Here is a 22,903-nt window from a genome sequence, read left to right on the forward strand (position 1 = left end):
TACCGGGGCTACCGGCGGTAGCCCAAGGAAATTACAAAAGAAAAAGTTTATAATATAACATAATGTAATAATTTTGTATTATTAGTTTTACCATAGTAATTAAAATTAAAGTAATTGTTAGATATATTTTGTGTAATAATAGGGTCAGCGGTAGCCCAAACCCTTTAACCAGTATATGCCACTGAAGAAAATTAGATCTTCATTAACTGGTGCTTAAGGAAAATTTTGAAAGTGTCTTAATTAAATGTTACCTCGGATGTAGAGCTGTGGAACCGTACAAATGACAGTCCTCCACAGGCAGATAAAGGCACGAAAATAGAAATGGATTGAACATACACTCCGTAGAGGCTGTAAAGAGAGGCTGAGTCTGCGAGGAAGCGCAGACTGAGATTTAAATGGAAGAGGAGGTAGGAGGAACAGGAAAGTCATGGAAAGGGGTGAGGGCAATGGCCTAAAACAGAGTCTGCTGGCGGTGATTTCTTGAAACCCTTTTGTTCTGACGCAAGGAACAAAAGGACATGATAGCAGTAATATTACTTTCACAATTTTCACTTGCTCGCAGGAAGAAAGTATTTACCATTGCCGTCTAATAAATACCATGTTTACCGTTCAGTCCTGTGTTTGTTGTTTCAAATCCTGTCGAGAGTGATAGAAATTCTTAATACTTTTATGTCTTCCTCTGAGAAATAAAATCAGAGATTTCATGTAGGAGATTTTGGTATATGAAGGAATGAATAATAATAAAAAATAAGCAATGATTTAGGAAATTCTAAGACTCTTGGTATTTTGGTGTTAAGCGGAAGGAAAAGCCAACATTTTACTAATATTTTCGTAAAATAAAATGTTAGCTAAACAGGAGCCCAAATAGAAAGATGACCCATATACTGAGATCGTATTCAGGATCTTGCTTTAGCTAGTAACGTAATTCAAATTAGGTTTCTCAGAAAAAAAATATATTTATAGATGTAAATTCCTATATTTGAGAACTAGATCTATAACTAATAAAATTTTGGTCAATGTTTCTGAGATTCAATATTTACTCGATCATATTCACAGCTATTTGATGTTTAGTAATGATTTCATTATTAGGTCATAGATGGCGTTGTTAACGATATTCCGTCACTGGACATTCCGTAAGGTAAACAATACAACTACTGTCAGAAGTGACCATCCGTAACAACACATTGTAACAACATTTAAATAGCTTCGTGATGCAAATATTTTGTTGGAACTTAATTGAAACAAACCCGATGCTGTCTAACCCCTGATCAGAGCTCTAACGAAACGAAGCAATATGCTTAATCATACATTGTGTTATTTCAATCGTATGAAATGCAAATATTTTGGAACTTCTACAAGACTAATACATGCTAATTATACACTAAAACTTCAACTTTCACTACTGTTCTGTTGAAAACACCTGTATTATTTTTGTCTTGGCTAATTCATACCAGGGGAATCAAGTTATATAACATTGGCTGCAGTGCAAAATCAAACCACAGTTGTATATCGCGTGAGAAGGCTGTGGGTGAATGACAGGTAGCAGCTGATGGAGTGATTGTGATAGTAAACAAAATATAAGCTAATTTATCATATGTAGGGGGAGGAAGATTTTTCTTAATGAATCACAGAGAAGATAGTGATTTACATCTGTTTCATCTTCGAAGTAAACATCAAGGTGAGAGAAAAACATTGAATGGGTGCGGACTTAGAAGCGATGACTCACAGAACTTTTTCTTTCTTTTTATTTTCGCTTGGATATTGCATGTTGTATAGAAGCATTCATATATTCTTAATTTGTTGAATTACTATCATTTTACTATAATAAATAGAGATGCGGCTTTATAAGTATTAAATATGTAGTCTACATTAATGTTGACATAAATACTATATTCCCGTATGTTTACCCAACTTCTCAAGGCTTGTAGTAGGTAAGATCTATAATACCTAGGCATATGATAAAGCAAATTGCAAAATGTTTCATGTAGTCTTTATTATTCAATAAATGAACCCATTGCTGAATTTAATTATGATAATAATGTAATTTTTATTAGAAATTATTGAGGACTAGGAGTACCTAAATCTTTAAAGTATGCTAAAATAATGTAGTAGGCCTATATAGGATTTGACAGAGTACTTCAAAGAGAGATTTATGTTTTAGCCTACATTTCAGTTTTATATTATGTTGTAGGATTGTATTGTGAATGTGTGCCAACAATTAAAGGATTTCTGATATCTGATATAATTTATAAATAATGTACAAGACACCTGATATACCGGTGTTTAAAAACTTCAAAATTTTGTAACACAATTTGAAAACTGTTGTGTTTTCATAAATGAAAGTCCGGACTTGATGTCATGCCTTTTGTCATTGTCTTAATTGCATTACAAATTGGGGCATGTTATGAGGCTGGAATTAATGTAGGCAGAAGAAAGGGCAGTTAAGAAAAGACAGTTTTATAGATTTTAAAATAATAATGACTACCTATGCATTTTTAAGCTTTAACATATTTTTCATGCACCAAACATTGAATAACATTCAATCTGTTACTAAAGGCATTAATATTATTTCTTTTTTTGCATCTTTTTTTTTTTCAGTATTCTTTTTTTTCCTTTTTGAATTTTATAGGCCTACTATATTCAGTATTTAAGTAATTTTTATAGAAATGTTTTCTGTGACAGTACCCATAGTTACTTTTTGTAATTTAAATATTTTATTCCAACCATCACGGAAGTTCCATTCCAAAAAAATTGTCTTTCATCACTTACACCTTTAACCATCATTATAAGCTATCATCCATCACCGTAGTTCAGTACTTTTCTTCACACAATTCTCATGTCTCAAAAATAATTCAAGACCTAATATTATTTTATAATTACTCACCATCAGTCACTCTTCATCATCGTTCATCATTATCATAAATTACTTATATAATTGTAATTCATAATCCATAAAAATCCATCATATATCACACTCATTATCTATGACTCATAATCCATTATCTAATTGCCCATTATCCATTAGAGTTGGGTCGATTCTTGAACGAATCGAAATAAAGAATCGTGGGAATCGATTCGTCTATACAAGTAATCGTCGTTCAAATGAATCGTTAAGTGTAGTATAGGGTATTTCAAAAGTCAGTTCAAACATTAAATCACTATAAATATTTTAATATTTTTTGAGATAGGGAAAAAACAAAAACATCACAGTGTTGGGCAAACAACAGGGTTTACAAAATATTGGGAAGATGTCCGCCGGTCTCTTGTTCAACGTACAGCATTCTGTCGCGACACCATGCACAGCATTGTGCAGATGTCTTGGAATATTGAAAATTTCTTGCGAGATGGCATCTTTCAGTTGCAGTAGGGTTGTTGGATGTGTCAGGAAAACTCGTTCTTTAAGGTAACCCCACAACCAAAAGTCGGCCGGACTTAAATCTGGAGATCACTGAGGCCACATTGTTGGGAAGTGCCTACTGATGACTTTGGTCGGAAAACGAACTTCAATTACGCGTGTTAACTCCATTAATTTTTTTAGTAAGTTATTTTACGACGCTTTATCAACATAGGTTATTTAGCGTCTGAATGAGATGAAGGTGATAATACCGGTGAATGAGTTCGGGGTCCAGCACCGAAAGTTACTCAACATTTGCTCATATTGGGTTGAGGGAAATCCCCAGAAAAAAACCTCACTTGCCCCGACCGAGAATCGAACCCGGGCCACCAGGCTTCCCGGCCAGACGCGCTAACCGTTACTCCACAGGTGTGGACAATAATGGAATAAGACAGACTGTTACAGTAAACGGGGAGCGCTACTACAGCATGTACAGAATTTTGTCATTGCTGGACTGAGGAATCACGATATGGAAAACATAATCATCATGCAAAATGGCGCTTCACCCCACATCTTTATCCCTGCAAAGCAATTAATTACGCAGATGTTTGGCGATCGTGTCATCAGTAGGCACTTTCCAACATATGGCCTCCGCGATCTCCAGATTTCAATCCGGCCTACTAATATTCATGCAAGATGGCACTCCACTCCAAATCTTTATCCTTGCAAAACAATTAATTACGCAGATGTTTGGCGATCGTGTCATCAGTAGGCACTTTCCAACAATGTGGCCTCCGCGATCTCCAGATTTCAATCCACCCTAAATGTCTTGCGGCTCCAACCATATATGCAGCGTTATCGGATAACAGGACGACAACCTTATTACACGCACCCCATTCCTGGGATAGCCGTTTGATTCCATTGACAATATTTTCAATAGAATGTTTTTCACTGAACATGAAGCAACCTAGAAGAGCACTGCTTAATTTATATTATTCATCTAAAATTCTAAATAATGTACAGTTACTGCAATATAGCTTTCATTTGCAGATGAAATCCAGCTGTCTGTAGTCATACAACATGAGGTAACACTTTTTAGGGACGTCTGTATTCTCTGTTTGACAGTGTTATATGTCGAATCCAGAAGTGCATTTGACAGATTCTTTCTCGAGGTTATTGCCTAATTTGGATTTAGATTGTGCAGTAGCTCTCGAAATTCTGGTTGTTCAACAAGTGTAAATGGGTGAAACTGTTTCACGATCAATTTCAAAATTATATTCTCAATAATTTTACTTTTTGACACTGGTAATCGCTAATTTTTCTAATTCCGTCTTTTGGGTGGTGGCTGCGATTGTGTTGCACTGATGACGTGGAGGGTATAGGTTCTACTTTTTCGAGTTCAATTAGTTCTTCTGGCTCTTTAGGTCTTATGGCAGCAGTAGGATGTTTACTTTTTAAATGTCGTGTTAAATTCGAGGTAGTTCCAGCCAGCACGTCCTGGACTAATTTCTACGAAATACTTCCAAATGAAACTCCTTTTATTCTTATACATCACTAATTCACTATAATTATAATACTATTTTTTAATTAATAGAGATGCAACCACTATCTGTATATACGTACAACACAATATTGTACTGACTGCTGATATACACTATAAATTGCAATATTATTGTTTTAACTTTTTCTATATTATCTATGTCTTTCTTTGCCATCTTATTGGTCTTTGTCCTCCAGTTCATAGCTTTTCACTCTCTTTCATGTCATGTCATTGACCCTATAAAAACCTGAGATTTTGTTTAATCACTTATAATAATTAATGTTGACCTCTTCACCTTCTTTCTTTTTTTATCATATAAACAATATGAAAAATGCAACGTGATTTGTAATTGAAAGATATGGGGAATTATGATAAATGTACTAAAAGTAGATTTAAGTGATATCTATCTCTCCATTTTAAGTAAAACAATAAATCTTCATTTATGTATTTCATGTTTCTTTTTATGTATTAAGTTAATAATTTAATGATCTTTGTTGATGCTCTTAAAAATTATTGCACAAAATTTAATGCAGGAAATAGTTAGGTTTACATATTTATGTACACCCATTAAGTTCAATATATAAATACAGTAGAGCGTCACGTTTAGGCACAGTAAAAACGTAAACAAAGTGCAGGTAATGTGTGGGGTGAGGACGAGCCATACGATGAACACGAAGGATGCACAAGGTTTTAGTTACAACATTTATGGCGAAGCATTAATTGAAATTATATTTTCCAAAAACGCACAAAACAAAAAAACACAAATTGCATAACGTTATCATATACACATTTTAACAAACAAGCAATTGTTGAAATAATTCAATATAACAAATCAAATTTTGCTACTCACGTAATGTTGCTTTCAAGAAGCATTTTTTACGATCATGAAATTCATTCTCTTTATGACTAACATAACATCACCGACCTCTGTGGCCGAAGTAACAAAACTACATTATATTGGTCTGAAGTGACCACTATTTCCTAAACTTAATTACAGTACTGTAGTTTAGTCAATTAATTCGGTGACATAAGACGGTGATATTATGTTAGTCATAGAGAGAATGAAATTCATGACCGTTTTTATTATTTTATTTTAGTAGGTTATTTTACGACGCTTTATCAACAGCTTAGGTTATTTAGCGTCTGAATGAGATGAAGGTGATAATGCCGGTGAAATGAGTACGGGGACAAACGCCGAAAGTTACCCAGCATTTGTTCATATTGGGTGAGGGAAAACCCCGGAAAAAAACCTCAACCAGGTAACTTGTCCCGACCGGGAATCGAACACGGGCCACCTGATTTCGCGGCTAGACGCGCTAACCGTTACTCCACAGGTGTGGACTTCATGACCGTAAAAATGCTGTTTGAAAGCAACATCATATAAGTACATAGCAAAATTTGATTTGTTATATTGAATTAGTTCAACCAGGACGAATATTCGTCCTGGTTCAACGTTACAATTGCTTGTTTGTTAAAAAGTGTATGTAATAACGTTATGCAATTTGTGTTCTTTTGTTTTGTGTGTTTTGGGAAAATATAATTTCAATTAATGCTCCTCCATGAATGTTGTAACTAACTTGAAAATGCTATTTCTATATTTGGGCAATAATGTATTGCTAAAAATAATCCTGTAGCGGTTTGCATAGTGCATCCCTCGTGTTTATCGTACGGCTCGGCCCCCCCCCCCCCCAAAGTTACCTGCACTTTGTTTACGGTTTCACTGTGTCTAAACGAGACGCTCTACTGTACTTTTTAATATACTATATGTAGCTATCATTTAAGCACATAGGTATGGTGTTGTCACAAATGGGAGACTTTTAGTGTTACATTGTAACAGTTGTTGCACTTTGTATACTTTTGATTTGTTTGTTAGATTTTTGCACATTTTAACGCAGTTTTTTCTGCATCTAGCACATCACACGTAAAGAAGCCTACTAAGAGAGGAATTATGGGAGATCTCACTCCTCTGCAGCCAATCAAAGTGAATATTTTTTTATTTTGTTTTAATGCCTTGCATAACCATACTTTTTGTTGTGGTTACCTTGCATGCATTAGCAAAAACACAAAACCTCATTTCTGAAATACAGCAACTCCAGTTGACGAAGGTGATATGAGATGAGGAGCTTCAGTATTAGGTCTTAAGTATTGTCACAGCAAATTAAAAATGTTTTGGTAGTATAGGTGAATGCAGTAGGTGTAAACGAGCATGAGTGCCATCTATTTAAGATTTTTTTTTGATTTCCCGCTGGTATTATTAGTTATGAATTCAAGAAGTGGTTTTGGAGAACATTTTTCTTACCCAGTAAAATTAAATCCTTCTTCCTCTGGAATATAATTTTTTTTCGTGATTCCTCTACCCCGCCTCGAAATTGATTGTTAATGGTAACTAATTGAGTGAAATAGCTCTTTTCTCGCGTTTATACAGTTTTTATATTATTATTATTATTATTATTATTATTATTATTATTATTTATTTATTTTTTTTTTTAATAATTAGTCACCAAAATGATGACCTATATATTTTTCTTAATTTATTTGTTTGTTTATTATTGTGTTGCTGCAAAAGAATAGGTAGATTTCGAGAACTTTACGGAAATATGTGTTTTATCCATGATCGAAAAAGTGGTTTTTGACAGTTCTATTTTTTTAGGTAAAAATGAACATTTTAGTTAGAGAAGGCACCTAATATGCAGAATACACGTAACTTATTTTCAGCAGATAAACAAGCCGTAATTTAGGTCTATTTCATAGAATAAATTTTACGCTCTAGGACGGTTAATGTTGCATCCTGCATTCTACAAACACACTGAACTTTGATAATAACACTGTACCAATACCTTCATTTATATAAAAAAAGTCACTTTTTTTACAATATTTTTTACATTCCAGGACAAATACAACTCAACCCAGGACACACAGTTAAAATCCAGAACAATCCTGGGAAATCCAGGATGTCTGGCAACCCTGCCTGTTTCCCACCTTCATTTCACTGTTACTGTAATATTTTTATAATGGTTTAAATCTATACTTACTTACTTACTTACTTATGACTTTTAAGGAACTAATATAAGTGTAGTTGTTACGAATTTATTGAATTTGTTTTTCTACAAATACATAAATTTTCTGAAGATTAAGTTACAAATACCCAGAGATTTACTGTTCACTTTTCGTTAGGATTTTTCTCAGAGTTCTCCCTGTTTCCAGGGTTGCCAGATTCTCTCATCATGAATCCAGGACAGGTCATGATACCGCGTACCTTAATGTGACTATTGAATTAATTCAGTTAATAGGGCCTATGTAAGATATTTCATTATTGTGACTGGCTTACAGATGGCATTAGTCAGAGGAGATGTAGTGTGTTTTCTGGGAGGTGGAATGGCACTCTAATGGGGCTCCACAGGAGCCTTAACACCTGCAGACTTAATCGACAGACGATATCTCAAAGCAGAATCACGATATCTACAAACGCGTGACTGTACGAATGTAAAAAAAAAAAAAAAAGAATTGCCGGTATAGGGGCAGTAAGGCAAAATAAGCCCACTATAGGTTACAGTACTATCCTTTGTACCGTGCCCCTTCTTCGTACCGAAGGAAAATATCTTCTTCAGTCGGTCATAGTAAATGATTTCATTTGTATATAAGTTATATGTTTAAAAGATAGTTCAAGGAAAGAAAGTAAATAGCATTATCTCTCATACCATTATAAAGTAACTGATATGTTGAGAAATATGTAAAACATATAATTAAAAAGTATGTATCATCTTTGTATCACTCTTTTTTTTTATTGTTTTGATTTTTACAGGATGAATTATTGGAATAAATATTTAACTTATCAAATTGCAGATGAAGGAAAGCGTGTTTTGTCATTGGCATTAATTCATTAAATGTTACTAAAAAATTCAGTACATTTACCACGGGACCATTGTGCTCCTTCTCTACGATGAAACTGCCAGTCATGTTCTATCTTATAAAATATAACGCTAGTTTCTGGAGTTGTAATTATTTTAGAAATGTGTATGCATGCCATGATGTTTTTATTATGCCTTTAACATACAAATTAGTCATAAATATCTGACATGAGTACCAACTTAAGAAGTTGCGTAAGTATTTTTTCCAATTTGAATATCTACTGTAGGCCCTATATCTTTCCTGAAGTTTGAATGAGATTATTACTAAATATCTTCAAATATGTTCGTAGTTTATCTCTACCAATAAAACTACGTTGGTACTCTTGTTTTCGCTTTCTTACAATGCATTCTTTGTTGTTTGCAGCAGTAACAGCTTTATACTTGCTTTGCTGTTTTGTACTGATTTGTGTGTGCGTGTGTGCCAGATGTTGTGAAGTTTTTTATTATCTTTTTTGTATATACTTCAACCTAGTTGTTTTTTCTGTACATATGGAACATTGTACTAGACCAGATAAGATGTTAACCATTTGGAAAGTTATGCTCTGGGAAGCATATCGCATTTATACATATACAGCACCAATATAAGTTAATTACTGTTTCTTAAGTGCGTTTTCTTTAATCTTTATTTTGATTTGTATGATGGAGTTACCATTGTTTTTACGTACGTAGTAGTTTTTAAACCAGTTCTTGCAGTCCGTAACATTTGTGCAAATCGTCAAGAAGAAGAGATTCTCAAATCTAAATTTGGTTAGATTTGGAGTTTAGTTGTGGATTTAATTCATAGTTAATAACGTCTGTATATTCTGAAAGTAAATTTCTCTGTTGGCATTCTTAACATTAGAATTGACTGATAAACTTACGCGACCAGTTTTAAGAAGACATAAATGAAAAATTTGTATTTTATGTCTGGAAAGGTTTCAAAGCTTACCGTACGTCCCGAATTATCCGGGACCAGTTTCGTTGGAGGTGTCCCATGTTCCCGGAAGAGTCCATTAGGGTTTTGGCCTATAGGTTATTCTTTTGTTTGAATTACGATATTATTAAAAAGTTGTTACGCAGCCAAACTTGAGCGCGATATTGGTGGTTTTGTTGATCAAATTATAAAAATTGATAAAGATGAATGTTATTATTTTTGTGTGTTTATTTTTTAAATTTTAGTTGGTTATTTAACGACGCTGTATCAACTACTAGGCTATTTAAAGTCGATGAGATTGGTGATAGTGAGATAGTATTTGGCGAGATGAGGCAGAGAATTCGCCATAGATTACCTGGCATTCACCTTACGGTTGGGGAAAACCTCGGAAAAACCCAACCAGGTAATCAGCCCAAGCGGGGATCGAACCCGCGCCCGAGCGCAACTTCAGACCGGCAGGCAAGCGCCTTAACCGACTGAGCCACGCCGGTGGCTTTGTGTGTTTATGTTATTTAATTAAGATAATAAGTAAAAATTTGAACAGAACAAGCTTAAATAAAATATTAGTTGAGCTGATGAAATTTTCACTTATTTTTTTAAATTAAATAACATAAACATACAAACGACTCATAAAATACTCATCAGGCTCTCGTTTATTTTGTTGTTCTGTGTGGTTTTCTGTTGCGTACGAGATATATCTCGTATACAACGGTGTTTCCCGCTAGCATCCAATCGGAAAATTCCATTGAAACGTTTAGTGCTTATGGTGATCAGGCAACAAAACAACAGTCTGCATAATCTTGCTATCGGAAACTCCTCTCTCAGTTTCACTCCCCTGCAGTACAAGCGTGACACAGTTACCATAGCAACGAAACACGCACCGATTAAAAAAAAACCAGACCTTCTAAACAGTAATATATGAAACCAAATTGCTGATATGTACTGAAAATACAGCTGTTTCAAAATGGGAACTTACTTTGAATAACCTTCCATGAAATCAGTTCATATTTTGTTCGTAATGATGGATCCTATTTAACTCTGGGTTTACAGACGTTGAGTTGCCGCCTTGTTTCTCCCTCGTCTCTGCCACACACTACACTTAAAAGACTCAAAAACTACTAAATTCACATAGATTCACAGCGATATTCGGAACATCATTTTAATACCTTGTATATTATTTTCGCAACTTTTTTGGCACATCTTACACTAATAAGAGGTATCAGTGTGCAAAATTTGAAGGTCCTACGCAACCTTCCAGTGTTGAACTTTCCCTTGTGAGTGTGAAATTCAGTGTAAATATTCTTACGTTTAAATGTATGATAAACTTCTTAGAAAGATCCCGTAGCATTGAAAACTGTTTCTTATAGGTAAAAGCTATGGACCGTTTCTGAATATACCATTTGTAATCAGTAATAATTCATAATTAGGGGCGGATTCATATGCATTAAAAACGGAAAAATAATATGCATGACGTATGCACTTAAAAACCAGTATATTATGCACTGAAATTTCAAGAAAACATGCACTGTTAAAATGGGGGGGGGGGGGAATCGATTTTAAGCAATTTGCTATTGTTGATGGTTTTCCTGTTATACATAGGGATATTGAGACATAACTTCATTTATTTCTGCTGGAGTTGCATATTCTTCCAAATTGTTAGGCAACAAGTTATTTATATTATCTACACGCAATAATATTTTTAAATGATGACAAGCTCCTTTCAACATCAGAGGGCTTTGTTGATTGCCGAGGAATTGCTCACAGTGATTCACTTATAACAGTGCGCTGTATGTTGTTATATTGCAATAAATAAAATACCTATCTATAATGTGTTTCAATGTATCCGTTTCTTTTGTATTCCATTTTTGCTGATTTTCCGTGTTCTCAATCTTGGGTTGTCTATCTACTGTATAATGTTTAAAAACAATAAAATATGCTTTTATATGCTCCAAAAGCTGAAATATGAATTTTAGTCCATTGAATATGCACTATAAAATCATGACATTTAATTGCAAAAAGCTTGAAACGCATTTATAGCCTATATTAATAGCATATGATTTTCATACAAGGAATAAAACATGCAGTCCACACCTGTGGAGTAACGGTCAGCGCGTCTGGCCGCGAAACCAGGTGGCCCGGGTTCGAATCCCGGTCGGGGCAAGTTACCTGGTTGAGGTTTTTTCCGGGGTTTTCCCTCAATCCAATACGAGCAAATGCTGGGTAACTTTCGGTGCTGGACTCCGGACTCATTTCACCGGCATTATCATCTTCATTTCATTCAGACGCTAAATAACCTAGATGTTGACACAGCATCTTAAAATAACCCAATAAAATAAATAAATAAAAAATAAAACATGCAAATATGCTAAACTCTGCCCCCTACTCATAATATAGTGGTCTTCATAAGTAACTTATCGGTTGCGGGAGTCGTCCCATTTTTCAGAAGGATAAATCTGATGATATGCTTCGGTTTCACATTATTAGTACTTTAGAATATGTGAGTCAGACATGTAATGTTACCAGGTACAGTAATTCTGTACTTAATGCCGTTGTGCCATTTAGATAATTTATTAACGCCACTTCATTATACATTCCTGTAAGATAAACAGACCGTATCTACAAGTTCAGAAAACGAGCTTCAATTTACAGAATTCAGTTAGAGTTGTTTCGTGCTGGTTAGCATATCGCAGCTTTCACAAGTGTGGCAAGGCCTTATGGTTGACAGGTTAGTAAAAATGTTGTAATGAGGCGTTCTGTGGGACAAGAACAACCAAAAAACCTTGGATTTGAGATAGAACATCAAACATTTTAGATGTGGTATGATATAACAGCATTGCGCAGAATTGCATTCAGATATTACCCTAGGGGGCACTGTGTTTGTTGGAGGTAAATAATATTTTGTTAGGAGGGAGATGTGTTATAAGGATTCAGTATAAGCTGGAAACGGAAAATCGACGTAACGTACATTAAGTTGTTATCCTAGAGAGTGTCTCAATTTATTGTATTTCTTTGTTCGGCCTAAGAAATTATTGTTGATCTTACAGAAGAAAATCATGAAACCTCACATCATTTCAAGCTATATGGTAAATTTTGACGGATGTCCTCACTGTGTGTACTTTTTTATCCCTATAATATATTTTCCTTTTTATGTTCATTTCTGGAGAGCGCAGGAAACTGACAATCACTTCTGAATCGTTCGTTATAAGATTGACAGAGACAATATAAGAAAATATTTATCCTGGCTAAGGAGGACAGAATGTTAAACATAAATAAAGTTATTATTATTATTATTATTATTATTATTATTATTATTTTGACATGGAACGCCATGTTCGAGGTATAAGAGAAAAAAAAAATTGTAACGTTTAGGCCCGGTTGCAGAAACACGGATCAAAAGACGATTGGCAATCAAGGAGGGTTTGATTGGCCATCAGTTCTATTTCTGTTGCAGAAAGAACAATCAGTGTTTGATCGGAGATCAGTCTTCCATCAGATCTGATCAACAGATTTTTGCTGGTTAAGTCACTGATCATCGATCAAGTAGGCTATTTATGTTGTTCTGTTTATAATGCAGTTACTGTAATGTATATAGTAAATAGTTATAGCGTAACAATATTGTTTTCGACATAATGGATTATTCTGATGAAGAAATTTTAGAATGAAAAAAAATGTTATTAAGAAGAAGGCGTTTCCGTCACAGACATGAATTGTTTTTATGTATAATGACAGAAAATTTGAGCAAAGATTTAGGTTAAGTAAGGATTCGTGTGTTTCGTTACTTTCAAAAATTGAAACAAATATATGCAGACAGACAAATCGAAACCTTCCACTTTCTCCTATGAACCAAATTCTAATAATGCTGAGATTTTATGCTGTTGGAATTTTTCAGGCGGTCTTGGGTTATCTTGTTAGGGTCCACAAATCAACTATTTGAAGAGTAGTTAGGAATGTTACGTATGAAATTGCTTTGTTATGGAATGGTCTCATAAATCCCCAAACTTCAAACAGGGAACGATTTGAAATCCAGAGAGAATTTTCAGCCATGTCAGGATTTCCAAGAGTAGCGTAATATTGGTTGTATAGACTGCTCACATCCCCATCCAATCACCTGGTTGAAATGATGCCGAACTTTATCGAAATAGAAAAGGTTTCTTTTCTGTAAATATACAGGCAATATGTAGTCTACACCATCATTGAAATTCTGGACTGTTGTAGCCCGTTGGCAGGGTTCTACACATGACAACACAATATTTGTAATGAGTAGGTTACGAGCTCCATTTGTAAACAGAGAGATGGGAAATGGAATTATTTTGGGTTATGGAGGCTATGCATATTCCAATTTCTTGTAGACTCCCCTAGCAAATCCCACAACAGAAGTCCCCTCAACGTTTTTTTTTCACTATATTGTAATCTATATACAAATAGAATCCGCCTGTTTCTTTTCTACAAAAAGCAACAAAACACCAAAACATTCACTTGTTTTCCTAATCACCGCCCACTTGATGCATTCGTTTCGCGACTTTTAAAGAGCATCAAATTGGCTATGGTTGCTAAATAGCACTGTTGTCAAATGTATTTCTTTCTCAAATCAATAATTAGTAAATTGAGACAAGTTGATTGGAGATTCACGTTTGTGCAACCCAATGTTAGACTTGAAAGGTTTACTCTGACGTCACTCGTAGTACCGATACCATGGAAACAGAAGTGTAAAATAAACTTCAAGCCTCGTGGTTTTCATGTGGTCTGTCTCGCTCCATTCTTTCTTTAATCTGTCTCTAGGTTTTCCGCTCGTCCTGCCATCCTCTTTCGGATCGTTCGATGTGAAGGTGATTACACACATTCTTATGGCGTTCACATAGGATGGTCTGGGACAAAACCGTCCTGTTCGAGACAGAATGCAGTATGCTGTCGGTCTAGGACGTTAAGACAAAAGCCGGGACGAGCCCTGAAAAAAAAATGGCCACGTACCTATCAACCACCAGTATACATTTTCTGTTGTTCACTTATCTTCGTCTGACGATGAAAACTTGGTATCAGCTGTGCGTCTTGAATTTCCTGCCGTCAGGGACTTTGTTTTGGCGGTGTTGCTTTCCTTCTCCGGCTTGACGACTGGGTCTGGACTCTTGTGGTCTTTGCTGTTGCAGGTAGCTTAACTGCACAGCCAATTTGTCTAGTCGTTCGGCTTTTCCGCCTGCAAAATTTACTTAAGTCCGTTAAGAGGGACAGCGTGAACGAAGTGAGACAAGTGACTTTTAGACTAGGAGCTCGCATAAATATTGAATTGTGTCCCAAGAACCTTTGCAAGGAAGCGAACTCATGTACCTTTTAGTTTACACTTTCTTTCTCTTCCTGATTGATCAGTAGCATTCATAGGTGTACTCATCCTCCCTGTGGTAGTATTTATTTAATCCTTAAATCCATCTTTAAATAGCCTAAACATTACGGGTGCTATGCATAGACATTTCGCTAGCCCGCGCTACGAGCGTACTAAACTAGCCCCGGCTATCGGGTGATTACTTGTACAGGATTCATATCATATCATATCATATCATATCATATCATATCATATCATATCATATCATATCATATCATATCATATCATATCGCTAACACTGGTTTATGAATACGAAAAACATTAGTTCGCTGATCATCCACCGGAAGCCCGCGCTAAGAATGTCTATGAATATGGTCCTACATAAGTTACCAAGAATAAAGTCGTTTCACGCACTCGAAGGGATTTCCTAAATCCTCTGTTACTAATCATTTTCTTATGCATTCAGAATTTGTCTTTCCAGCCATTTTCAGGCACAGACGCACTTACGGATTTTATAAGTTTAAAACAGAAGCATGAATTCTCGTCAGGTATCACCAAACAGTTATCGGACTGAGAAGATAATGTAGGCTTGAAGTGAAATTTGTACGCTCTTTACTCTAGTAACTGGAAAATCCTTCTTTCTAGTGTGTCATTGCAGCTAAGTTATAGAGGACTAGAGTGGGGTAGGGTGGGGAACTATTGTTTCTGAAGCAGACAGGGACTTTCCAGATCGATTTAATTGTTTAGTGTAGATGTTACAGTCCGCCCAACCGTTCTTGAATCCAGTGGCATCGACAGAAGTGCTATCTCCCGACACTCGAATTTCTTTCCCCTCTGCAACTTCGTACAAGCTATGCGCAATATTCGCTTCACCATCTGAAATCGCCGAAAATCCTGACCGCGACCGGATCTCTAATTTTTTGGCGAATAAAAATGGATCTTACCGCCTAACTTTGTAGGCTATAAATTTTAGCGATGTTGTGTAGTAGTGAAAGAAGCTGACTAAAACAGCCGTTACATGAGTAAGGAAAATGCGAGAGTGTAACGTAAAAGTTTTACAAAATTACAGGGATACTATGATTTCCCTGTCATTTTTTAAAATAATTTATTTGTATTACATGGGCAATTCTTAGGCCATCAAAATGTGGGCTTTGGTGATAACTTTCAGTTGAAAATTGAACAAGTCATAACATCATTTTTCTGTGTAATCAAATAACAGAATACGAGTATATACTGCATTGTCTGCAGCTGTGGTGGAAATTCCAAAGTTAGTCTATTATTTCGGATACACAGTTTTTAAGTGAATCATTCTCCACAGCAACAAAATAAGATATTTTTTATATACATATTTCTCTGTCTATGTAACCCTGGCCTCGCTGATTACAGAAGGCCATGTTTTGACCAAATATGGCGCGTAACATTTTCTCAATAATGCGTATTGTAATCCCGCTATCTTTTACTTAATTGGTTGTTGTAAGCGATAGCGTTTCTGGATTGGACGAGATATCGCCTCACCATTGGCAGACTGTGTGGCTCGTCCAAGTTCGCCGGGTTATCTGAAGTTCGAGGGGTTATATTAATACGGAATGCGGGTTAATTTGCTTCAAACGGGTTAACTGATTGAGTAACATGTTGCTATCTGTTCATAAATAATCATGAGGGCCGAATGTAAAACAAACGGTACGAGAAACAAACATATAATAATAACGTAGGGGAGAAAATAATAAAATCGCAAATTCTATGACATTGCAGACTGGTCGATACTGAAGAGAGGGCGTTGAAAAGAAGTCCAACCTAGGCTCTTAGGCTGGTTTCAGAAGTTTAATAATAATAATAATAATAATAATAATAATAATAATAATAATAATAATAATAATAATAATAATATAGATTTAAACAGCTGCAAAATTTAGACAGGGTGGATAACACAAGACTTCCAAAATAAATTTATTTACTTACTTACTTACTTACAAATGGCTTTTAAGGAACCCGAAGGTTCATTGCCGCCCTCACATAAGCCCGCCATCGGTCCCTATCCTGTGCAAGATTAATCCAATCTCTATCATCATATCCTACCTCCCTCAAATCCATCTTAATATTATCCTCCCATCTACGTCTCGGCCTCCCTAAAGGTCTTTTTCCCTCCGGTCTCCCAACTAACACTCTATATGCATTTCTGGATTCGCCCGTACGTGCTACATGCCCTGCCCATCTGAAACGTCTGGATTTAATATTCCTAATTATGTCAGGTGAAGAATACATTGCGTGCAGCCAAAATAAATTTACAATAATTATTACAGACCTTTGGATAAAAGAGATATAGGCAGACCATACAGAAGATGGAAGGATTGCTGTGAAGTCGGAACAGACAATGATGTCTAAACCATAGATTGAAGAAGATGATGATAATAGAGAGAAAATCCAATATGAGAATAGCTGCCCCCCAAAGGGCTACCAAAATGATGCAGCCTACTACCACAGTCTAGTATATACAGCCACGAAGCTCAATACGTAGTAAATATGCATCCATAGATAGTTGCTAATCACTAGGATCGCTACTATTGCCTCATCACAGACAATGTGAAATAATACCTGCACAGTCTATTGTTTCTAGTACCCTCATAAACTCAAGCTTCGTGACTGTATATACTAGACTGTGCTACTACTTAGTCCATTACTCGTATAATGAATAAGTCAAAATACGCTGAGAATAATAAATACTGTATCACGACTTAGGCCATTCATTTGGCTTGTTCCGTCTTCAAGATTTAGGAAAGAAATAGTCTTTCTGGATATCGCTGCAGGAAGCTGCCATTCAGCGTTTTCACAATTAATATTACATCCAAATCTCCTCTGAATCGATATACAAGATTGACAGGGACCATATATAAGAAAATATGATTTTTCCAATAATTAATTGACCTTTTACTCTTAGATCTAATGTACCAGACGCGTCCAGAAAATAGGTTTCCCTGAGGCCGTTTAGAGAAAGAAAATACAATTTCATGGAAGGATTTAATGGCACAGATTCTGCCGGAATTGAGACATTTGACATACCGTGGGATCAACTTTTTTTTATCCCTGTATCGTACAAGTCTGCCGCCTAAGATCGAAACTAGAGTGTGACGGTCGTCTGCACTTCTCTGTCATTGTGAACATGCTGACCGGACAGGAATTTCTTGAGGTGTAAGAAACGATGGTAATCGCTCGGCCACATACGGTTCGGCGCATAACAGATCTTCTGCAGGATATCCGCTGGGAGGTGTTTCAACGTCCACCCTACAGCCCGGATCTCGCTCTCAGTGGTTACCATCTTTTCTTACACAAGAAATTCCTGTCCAGTCAACATTTTCACAGTGACAGAGGTGCAGACGGCTGTCGCATACTGGTTCCGATCCCAGGCGGCAGACTTCTACGATCCCAGGGTGTGACAAATGTCTCAGTTCCGATGGAGAATATGTTGAAAAATAGCCCAACAATTGTTGTATCTGTTCCAATAAATCTTTTTATAATACTGTGTTCTCTTTCTCTAAACGATTCTAAGGAAATTTACTTTCTGGATGCGCATCGTATATCCTGTATGGAATTCTATTGGGGGCTCTTTCTTTCTATGAGATTTAGCCAGTCTTCTTGGTATGAATTTATTTTTACTACAGTATTTTCCATATTTAATTCCTTTCGTATTTCCTTATTAGTTTTTCTGTGGTGAAGGGTGTAGCCCTCAAGAGGTCTCAGTAATCTCATTTCTGCCACATCAGTTCGTTTCTTTTGTTGATTTGTTAATGTCCGCATTTCGGAGTCATGAAGTTTTGAAACTGAGTATCCGGCATTAGTTAATAGAAATAGAATTATCTTGCAACAGGGCAATGCGAGACCTCATACCGCTCGAACAACCAGAGAAAATAATCCAGGAATTGGGAGGAAGAATCGAATTGTTACCACACCCAGCATATAGCCCTGATCTTGCGTCTTCAGATTGCCATCTGTTTCAATCCACGCCCCACTTCCTGCGTGAAAGAAATGTCCAAAACTTGGAAGCCGTTGAAATGGATATCATCGAATTCTTCGCATAAAAAACAAATGATACCGTCACGGTATAAGGAACCTCGCTGGAAGGTGACTCAAGACCAAAGAGTTTAATGGTCTTTACTTTGAAGATTAGATTAATTTCTTGTTACAACAGACTCTTACTAAAATATATGGAGTCATTTAATAATGTTGGGAGTGTCATACTTTTATAGAATTTTAAAATTGTGTCTCTCCGTCCGTACCTTCTTCATTAGACATCATTTAGTTTAATAACAATGATAATAATAATAATAATAATAATAATAATAATAATAATAATTATTATTATTATTATTATTATTATTATTATTAGGCCTACTACTACAGTATTATAAAACCAGGGGTCATTTCCAGACCAAATTCTGCAATTACACGTGTTAACTCCACCATTAAGAAAGATGAATCTTTGATAGCATAAATAAAGCAAAATCATATTTCATCATTAGAGATAGTCAAAATTCGTGACTCTCGAAATCGCGAAAAACCTAAAAACCAAATAAACATAGTTTAAAACATGATTCACATAAAAAATATCGTATATTTACACGTTTCAACTCTCGAAACATTCGCGAAAAATCGCAAAAATCCTATGACTCGCGAATGTAGCATATTTTCTGTCGTTATTCGCGAAAAGACGCAATTTTTCAGCAATTGATAAATACATTATCTAAATTTGGAAATTTTAGAAGTTCTGTTTGAAAAATGCACAAGGTTTGGAATGTGGCGCTAGATGGTGTGAACTGGAATGGTTCGTAAACGGTTTGATAAGTGTCAGACGCTATTGAAGAGGTATAAAACTATCGATCGTCGATCGATATATGTCGTTTCTTGTGTAGTAAACTATTTCAACCGGTATCAGAACTGTTTTACAAACAGAATTTGTTAAGCATTGATGCAACTGAAAGCAGTTTGAAACCTCTCTTTGATTAGGTAGCCAACCTTAAAGAATCTATCACCTGATGTAGCAGTACATGCATACAGTGAACTGAAGGATATAGTTAAAAATATTCCTGGACTTTCAGTGCGAGAAGGTTTGCTGTCGTTACGTGAAGATCACAGTGATTTTGTGGACGGAGCACTCCAAGCTATATGGGTTCCAGTTTCTAATGTTGACTGTGAATGTTTTTTTTTTTTTTTTTTTTTTCTTCACAGTTCTCGTGTGTGCTAACAAATAGAAGAACAAACCTTACAATGATAAACTTAGAACTTTGTCTGCGTACAACTTTGAATGTTAAATAATTTTAAATATCTTAGAATTGTTGTCAACGCAAAACTTTGAATATATAATTATAATTGTCTTGTCAGCTATCTTAAGCAACATAATAATTTAATAAAACAGGGTGAAAATTTCAGGTTTACTGAAGAAATTTTCGTTTTCACGTAAGAATTTTTATCCTTTTTAATAAAAAATTTTGGTCCCTTTTATTAAAAAAAATTGACTGTCTCTAGTTATCATTATCAGCTTGTTACTTTTTTTTTAGTGCGAACATTAGTTTTAGTTTACAAGGGCACATACTTCTCGAAACTGTGCTATAATTCTCCTGAAGATGCCTGGACACCTGATTAACGTTACTAATCCCATAATAAGTTAATTATTTATATTTATTTCATTACTTGTTTGAAGCACCTTAGCAGCAGTGACATCATTGATTACCTTTGGCCTTAGAGCTTTCTTATCATCAGCAGAATCAGTTTCCTCAAACCTCCTAATTAATTTCTTATAAATACGATTGGAACATGGACCTTGTCTTAAACTACAAAGAAAAAAGTTCTAAATTTTTTAAGACCTTAAGAAATTTTCCTTTTGTTTTCATAATAGCATGGCTTGAAATTTTAGAATTCTTATAGCAATACTAATAAAATCATTAATGTGTTAACGATTTTTATCGATTATACTCATCGATAAAATGATTCAAATTTCCGCCGCATGGTAAGTATCGCCGTTGTGACGAAGTGACCACAAATATAGAACAATGAAACATTGACCAGTCTAGTAGAACCGAGATATCCTCACGGACATCACATCTGACCAACTACTTATTCAAACTACAAATTAAGATTATCAAAATAATATCTGAAACTACCTCAGTATTACGTTACGTTCTTGAGATGTTCTAGCTGATACCTCTCTGCTGAGTATTGACCTGAAATTCATAAAAATACTGACTGTTGGCAATGTGGAACACGAGGATGATGGCGCCGCTTGGCTGCTGTGTGACCACATGATGTATTATGGAGATGAGATTGGAAGGAGAGTGGAGTATTAAGCACATATGACTTGGACAGTTGTCATAGCAACGTGTAACACAAGGCAAAACAGTGGGCAGAGCAAAACCAACTGAACTGGTCGTATTTGGGGACATGTTCTGATGTAGATACTGGTGCACACTTCAGTTCGGTTTGTATGCAACTGTACTCGCTGGCTATCATAATCCCTGATAACAATTTAGTCAACAGATTTCTCAGCCTTATAGGCTTTGATGGCAAAAACTTTTATCAATTTTACTATGCTGCCATCTAGCTACTGGATATGAAATCACGTTATAACTCTCATTTGAATTGCATGGAGCAACTGTCCTTCCATCTAGCGGTCGTTCTCAATCAACGGTGGCGATCCTGATGGTTGTTTTCATCCACATGTTACCGTTTTTAACATGGGGCTGGCCAATCAGGGTCATAATCAATTATCTACGCTATCAAATGGTTTCTTTAACTCTGTCACCATCTTTCATTGATGGCTTCAATAGGTGTACCTATTGTGTGTTATGATTAAACGTGCAAATTAGAGATAATCGGGTAGAATAAACAACCATATTATGTAAAAAAAAATGATCAATCTTCGGAGTTAATTTTAGGCATGAAAAAATACATGTTTTTAGGTTCGTTAATACGTCCAGGCAATTTGTTTTCCCTTTGAACACCTGGCTAGTTACGCAGAGATCAGGGTTGTGGGGGGTTGCTGTCGTCCAGGCTTACCATGCAGGTCTTTGTAGGGTAAAGTTGCCTATTTCCGTGATACTCCTAATCCCGTGATACTTTTGAAACACTGAATGCCAGTCAAAGCTTTGCCTTTCGACCATAGCGCCAGACTCAAAAGAGTGCATGTTTCTCCTACTTATGAGACATCGGTGAACTTCCTAGCAAGATACCCAATCCTGTGACACTCAGTGAAAAAAAACGTATCACGGAATTAGGAGTATCACGGAATTAGGCAACTTTACCTTATAAAACTGTACCAAGCAACTAAATACTTTAACGTGTATATTCCAAACACAAACATGTTTTGTGATATATTTTTACATTAACATATGATATTAAATTTATTATCCATTTTGTAGTGTAATAGGCCTACGTTCGAATTTCGAATACAGCCTACATTTTTATTTTCTTAAGAATGATAGACTGAAGTAATAAAAGGGTTTATGAACGATGTGGCGTTCACTTCTAAACTATCACGAAAGAATTAAAATAAATTCACATTTACAAATTGTTGTTATTGAAATTTTTAAGTAGGTTATTTTACGACGCTTTATCAACATCTTAGGTTATTTAGCGTCAGAATGAGATGAAGGTGATAATGCCGGTGAAATGAGTCCGGGATCCAGCACCGAAAGTTACCCAGCATTTGCTCATATTGGGTTGAGGGAAAACCCCGGAAAAAACCTCAACCAGGTAACTTGCCCCGACCGGGAATCGGGCCAGACGCGCTAACCGTTACTCCATAGGTGTGGACGTTATTGAAATAAAAGAAACATACGAAATAAAAAAAAATCTCTCGATTGTTAACAAAAATTAATATATTTTTTTAAATTAATGTAGAAGTTTT

General features: G+C 35.6%; 1 protein-coding gene across 3 annotated transcripts in view; it reads left to right on the forward strand.

Moving 5' to 3' along the window:
- The first annotated feature begins 1,494 nt into the window (after positions 1-1,494).
- The window catches only part of LOC138694869 (proton-coupled amino acid transporter 1), a 118,295-nt gene continuing 96,886 nt past the window's right edge, over positions 1,495-22,903 (forward strand). Inside the window, exons 1-2 of one of the 3 annotated variants that reach the window (XM_069819005.1) lie at positions 1,495-1,678; positions 6,786-6,855. In XM_069819005.1, the coding sequence (XP_069675106.1) occupies positions 6,823-6,855 (33 nt within the window). In that variant the 5' untranslated portion in view covers positions 1,495-1,678; positions 6,786-6,822. Of the gene's footprint in view, positions 1,679-6,785; positions 6,856-12,304; positions 12,421-22,903 lie in introns of those variants that run through there. The other 2 variants (XM_069819008.1, XM_069819010.1) reach the window with 2 other exon arrangements.

Source organism: Periplaneta americana, chromosome 2, assembly GCF_040183065.1.
Source record: "Periplaneta americana isolate PAMFEO1 chromosome 2, P.americana_PAMFEO1_priV1, whole genome shotgun sequence".
In the NCBI taxonomy this organism is placed as follows: domain Eukaryota; kingdom Metazoa; phylum Arthropoda; class Insecta; order Blattodea; family Blattidae; genus Periplaneta; species Periplaneta americana.